Source organism: Seriola dumerili, unplaced genomic scaffold, assembly GCF_002260705.1.
Source record: "Seriola dumerili isolate Sdu_G_001 unplaced genomic scaffold, Sdu_1.0 BDQW01000291.1, whole genome shotgun sequence".
In the NCBI taxonomy this organism is placed as follows: Eukaryota; Metazoa; Chordata; class Actinopteri; order Carangiformes; family Carangidae; genus Seriola; species Seriola dumerili.
Window position 1 is genome coordinate 3,791,911 of NW_019174546.1, and position 6,159 is coordinate 3,798,069.

General features: G+C 40.2%; 1 protein-coding gene across 2 annotated transcripts; it reads left to right on the forward strand.

The window, feature by feature from the left end:
- The first annotated feature begins 96 nt into the window (after nucleotides 1-96).
- LOC111231097 (glucagon family neuropeptides-like) lies at nucleotides 97-5,806 on the forward strand. 2 transcript variants are annotated; one of them, XM_022758084.1, is made up of 5 exons: nucleotides 97-374; nucleotides 761-865; nucleotides 1,840-1,974; nucleotides 2,363-2,467; nucleotides 3,120-5,806. In XM_022758084.1, exons 2-5 carry the CDS (start codon nucleotides 762-764, stop codon nucleotides 3,301-3,303), a joined length of 528 nt encoding a protein of 175 aa, XP_022613805.1. In that variant the 5' UTR covers nucleotides 97-374; nucleotide 761; the 3' UTR covers nucleotides 3,304-5,806. The 2 variants fall into 2 exon arrangements, with proteins under 2 accessions (XP_022613805.1, XP_022613806.1); XM_022758085.1 differs by lacking the exon at nucleotides 2,363-2,467.
- The last annotated feature ends 353 nt before the right edge of the window (nucleotides 5,807-6,159 follow it).

Consider the following 6,159-nt stretch of genomic DNA (forward strand, 5'->3'; position numbering starts at 1 on the left):
ACTTATTGGAGGGGGGAGGAGGAGGAGGGGGGGGGGCATGGCTTACGATACATGGATAAAAATCCAAGGCAATCACAGCACAGGACAAAAGTTTAGAGCAACGATATGTAGACGAACATACAGCGCACCTTCCCACCGAGTTTTTGTTTGCCTGCGCGACTAGTTGGGTCCTTTGAATTGTACATAAAAGTGAGCTAGACTGTACTGAGGGGAACATAAGGAGACGACGGAGGCGCTTCAGCCAGGAAAGAAGTGCCGTGAGAAAGATACCGTCTCTCTCTTTCTCTCTCTCTCACACACACACACACACTATACCACAGCCGCGCCCGGATCACATCCTACAGCACAGCGCTCTCCCTGCTCTCCTGCTATAGGTATGTGTTTTTTCTGCGGATTGACGGGGAGCGAGATAAAGTAATGGAAATAATTCTTTTTTTCCCCCCCTGCATGGAGATCTGGTGTTTTTTAATGACTTTGGCTCTGCATGCAAAGGATTCGATGTCAATACCACAGTTAAACTTTTACGAAATGGGAGGAATAAAACAGAGAAATCTTTTTTCTTTGTTGTTGTTGTTCTGAGCAAACGGACGCTGCGTTTATCCAGTTAATTGAAATTTATATTCGATCCAGCTTTTTGTTGTTGTTGTTTGTAATTAGGGAAGTAGCACAGCATGTGGATTTGATAGAACAAAGAGTGAGCATGTTGTTTCTGTAGGAGTGACTAACCTGTTTAATGTTACTGTTTTTCATATTCTAACAGCATGGCCAGTTCGAGTAAAGCGACTTTAATCTTGCTCATCTACGGAATCTTAATGCACTACAGCGTCTTCTGCACACCTATCGGACTAAGTTACCCTAAGATTAGGTAGGTGTTTGCGCTTCATGCAGCTTTATAACCTCATTTTTGCCTTTATTCATTTATCCATTTTCAATGCAGCTGAAATCCATTTTCTTAAATGATGGCATTGCATTGTGATTAACTATGAAGTGATTGGATTTGTACATTTTGTTTCAAATAACTGTGCGTACTTGCGCACAAACCATGCGCGCAATTTTTAAACTGAGAATTGAGAGGAATAACAAAAGGAAATATTTCAACACACACAAAATGCAAATCTCGTGTGGAAAATGGTTATGGAGATTGCATGGAAGTCTCTGTCCGGTGGGACGGTTCACAGAACTCCCCTTATTAAAAATGAGAGTGCAGTCAATGCAATGGATAGCCCTGGGGATGACGGTGGACTGGCGTCACCAAGGAGAGGCGAGGCAAAACGAATAGGAGAGCTCCATGCGTTTAAGATTTATTCTTCTTTTTCTGAGAAAAGCATATCCATAATTTGGGCGTGGTTCTTTCGTATTGATTCTAATTTTTTTTCTCTGCTGATTGCAGCACTCTTTTAATGAAAATGTTGGCTCCACGCCTACACTAAGCGTGATCATTTTCACACCCATTGTTCCGATCTTTAAATAATTAATGAGTCTGTAGCCTCTGTTTAGAGCAGAAGCACCAAGTTGGAATTAAAAACATATTTTAAAGATTAAATAATGAATTTAAAGATCTTAGAGAGCTTAGAAAAATAAAGCTGTACACATTTAACACGTTTTAAAACATTATCATTATTATTATTATTATTGGTCAAATTTAAATAATTCGTTTTCTAGTTTTATTTAAAAACACCCTCACGTTCTGCTTGGTATTTCGTTTACTTTGCTCTGTCTCTAATGCATTTTAACCTCCCACTGATTTTAGCAGATGCAGACATTTTGGCATTCTTTCACTCCTGCGTCCCACTTGTGCACAGATCAGATTTGTGATGAATGCTCCTTCCTCTTCTGCAGACTTGAAAACGACGCCTTCGATGAGGATGGGAATTCATTATCCGACATGGGTTTTGATAGCGATCAGATTGCTATACGAAGCCCACCATCCCTAAACGACGACGCGTACACCCTATACTACCCAGCAGAGAAAAGGTAAATGTGCTTCCACATCACAGTTTAAAGCCTTTATAGAGCTGGATTCCATTCTGATGACTTTTTTGCTGTTTGCGATAATGTTTGCTTGCTTTGTTTTTTTTCTCCCAGAGTTCCTCATGTTATTTGTTCAGTGTTATTTTCATACGGAGTAGCCTAAAATGTTGTTTCCAATACTGTTAACACTGAGGAGAAAAAAAAAAGGTCGGCACATACGGAAGGATGTAGCCTGTGTGTAAAACGGCTCTGAGGCTGCGATTTAATGCACCTGATGTGATATTGGAGCTGAGGGTGGGTGGGGACATTTTAGGCTACTTTTGATCATTTTGTCTGCGCTTTTTTTTTTAGTCACTGATGATCTATGTGTTTTGGCGTTTTATCATCTCAGACCAGAAAGGCATGCTGAGGAAGAATTAGATAGAGCCTTGAGGGAGATCCTGGGTCAGTTAACAGCGAGACATTATCTGCATTCTCTGATGACAATTCGTGCAGGGTAAGGGCATTTCTTATAAGCGTTCACCTGCAGTCATCTTTTTTTTCTTTTTTTTTTTTTAAATGTTCCTCAGCTGCACAAGTTCCGGCTGCTGAATCACTGTCTGTCATTTTATGTGCGTGTTTTTTTTTTTTTATCTCTCCATTTAAAAAAAAACAAAAACAAAAAATCGTCTTGATATTTTCATTCCACCTTTATGTTTTGTGTTTCTTTGTTGTGGCGTGGCACTGCGTTCATCATTAACGAATGAGGGTCAGTTTCCTGAGACTAAAATACACTGCGGTTTATTTATATGTGATTAATCTATAAATTGATTTTTTTGTTTGCCCGAGCACTGTTGAAAAATCCTGCGTCACATTATGCAATGGGCTCTGAATGAATAATTAATAACTTTTCTAAAACGCTTAAATCACTGTTTCTTTTACACTGTTCTTGCTTGCCGCCTTAATTTCAAACGAAAAACAGGATGAAAGGCCCATAAATGCATTATTAATGACTGTAGGCAACTTTGAATCATGGCAAGAAGGAGAGATTATCAAAGCTGGTGTAAAATGAGAAAGAGCAGGAATCTGTTGAGCAGTGGAAGTGTGCAGCTTTAACTAATATGCTGTTTTATTTTTTATGTGTTCTTTTGTTTGTTGTTTTTTTTCAGTGAAGACAACAGCATGGAGGACGAGTCAGAGCCCTTATCCAAAAGACATTCAGATGGGATCTTCACCGACAGCTACAGCCGCTATAGAAAGCAGATGGCCGTGCAGAAATACCTGGCAGCGGTTCTGGGAAGAAGGTACAGACAGAGAGTTAGGAACAAAGGACGTCGACTGGCCTATTTGTAGCGTTGTTAAAGCGCCCAAACTGCCCTCCTGTGTATATACATCCAGTCGTTAAATCAAAGTCATTCAGATATATCTGACCAACCAGTGGATTGCGCCTGTGTTCTTTCAACATGTATTTATGTATGAAGTAAAGCCATTAAAATGAATATTTTAATAATAATATCGTTTTTTTTCTTTTTGTACAAAAGCACTTGATACCGCACAGTTATACTTTGTGGACCAATATTTTATTTTCATGTTCAGATGTTGAAAACAAAACAAAATGACTAAAAAAAAAGGAATTAGAAAAAAGAAGATAATTGTGCACCTTCAACGTTATGCGCTTGAAATCTTTAAAGGTCATCTACATATGCAGAAAATAAATAGATTTTAAAAAGACAATCAAAGTATTGAATGTTATACTTATTTTTGTAACCAACGTTCTATTTTTTTAGTGTTGTTTGTTTTCCAAACAGGCCCAAAGAAGCAGTGAGCATGCTATGTGAGGCATATCCGGCTTATCCTAAATGATAGATGTTGCCCTTGTCCACCCTTCTCCACGCTCCCTTAATGGGAGCTCTGTGGGTTTGTATAGCTTGCTGCCCCTCCAGGGGAATTCAGATGGCTTTTGTTGTACAGCCTCTCATTTGGTGGTTAACTGATTGACTTACACGCTCATTTGTGTAACTGGTGGTGGTGAAAAAAAAAAAAATCCAACCCCTCTTTTAAACAGAAATTTCATCGCAGGCTTTTGAAAGGGCATCACTGCCTTTCCTAAAGATGAAGGAAGCACTCAAGTTGCTGTTCACAGTATGCGGCAAACACTGCTTGCTCACTTGCCTCAAAGTCATCCACTGTAGGAGATCAATCGTGCTCGACAGGACTGTTTAAAGAATGTTCCATATGTGTGTGTTTTGTACAGTATCGGAAACGACACAGTGCACATATTCATCTCAGTGTTGTCTGTGTTCAGTCAACAGAACTATTTGGAAGAATGTGCTTCAACTGTTGATTGTATTTGGGCAGCACTCGGCACTCGGCTTTTTTCTTTTGAAAAGAGGTGGAGAGGAAAGGTAGCATCTGAGTTCCAGCTAGGGATGTTTAATTCATATTTCTTATTTATTGGTGCATGGTAACTGACACCTTGCTTATTTTTTGCTAAGGCACTGCATGCCATCATGCTTTTTTTTTTTTTGGATTGTGCTATTTGGGAGGTGGGCTGTGCTAAGCCTATTCCAGACGTGTTGGAAATGTGGAGAAGGAGGGCTAGATGTGGTGGAAACTGGTACTGCACTGACTTGTTGAATTTTTTTACCTCCCCTGCTGCTCGCATTGTGGATATCATAAGGCAAAACACTGGACTCCCTTTTTTTTGCTGATTGCCTTTGTCCTCGTAGCAGTTTTTAAAAGATTCTTTTGCTTCTAGATCGCCGTGGTAAATTGTTGATATGACAGTGCTGTGATTCAGTTGTTAAGACGAAGCTGATCTGTGTTAGATATGTACTGGTTGGTACTGTGCAGTGAGGATGTGACAAAGAGATGAGGAGAGTGTTAGGAGAGGGAGAGAGAGAGAGAGAGAGAGAGAGAGAGAGAGAGAGAGAGAGGTATGCATGGAGAGGAAGAGAGAGAGAGCAGGAAGCAAAGAGAGACTGTGTGTGTGTGTGTCAAAGAGAAAGCAAAGTAGGCTGTTACATTAGAGACAGGTTACAGCACCCATGAGCCAGAGAGAGGTTGTCACACCTGAAACGAATAGGAGGTGGGAGCTCCGCCACTGCCGCCTCACCTCACCTGCCAAAGTTAAATCAGGGTCAATGAGTCTGATGGAAAATATTGGACGTTGAATTCCCTTCACTTTGGTTTCAGCTGAAGCAAGATGCGAGTGAAGCTGGATGAGGCCACTCAATTGTTTCCCTCTCGCACTAGAACAGAGGTGAATGAAAAATTCAGCCCTCCGAGCAGAGGGATCTTCCCACTGACTTTTATTGGAGAGATATCTCATGTATTTATTCAATATTATGCAAATGCAGCTTTATGTACCCCTGCAATCCAATCAGTGGCCTGTGCCCCCCCCCCCCCCCAATAGAAACTATCAATACACTCTTCCTTCAATTTGGCTTTATCCTACAGGCTTTGTGTGAATGTGTGAGTGTGTGTGTGTGTGTGTGTGCGCGCATGTGTGTGGATGTTGGCATACTGGTGCGCATTTGTGTTTATGTGTGACTGTATTTAACATCCGTTTGTGTGAATGAGTGACTGAACGCGCACGTGGAGGTGGAAACGGCTTTTGGCTTTGGTGCCTTGCTTCGATGTGAGAAAAAAATAAAACAAAAAAAAAAACAAAACAAAAAAATTCGCCACAAGTGACAGATGGCAATTTTAGTGGCCCTACAATGCTGCAGTCCATTAGCTTACATTGAAACTTCCTTTTACTCTGTTTAATTGCTCGGCTTAGTCTGCCCCAACAGTAGTAGAATTAGGCTTTCTTTTTAAAGCATGGCCAATGAGTTATTGAGTAAAAAAAAAAGAAAAAATGAATAGGATGTATATGTTGATGGAGCAGGCAGTGTGTATGTGTGTGTGTGCATGAGTTTGGGGTGTTCAGTGTCTGTGAGAGTTGTGAACAATGACCAGTGTTTGTTATTGTTGATTATGAGGTGTTGTTGATTATTTTGATATTGGTCCATAATTTATTAATCCGAAAACAGCACCAACATATTATTTACAACTATGTGCATCACTATCTAGAATAAAAGGGGTTCAGAAGAAGTAAAAGAGATTTTGTTCAGATCATAGAAAATGCCTGTTGTTGATATTTCTGAAAGCGCCAAACGCCTTACTTCAATGTTTAATCTCTTATCTATCTGAAAACAATGTGTT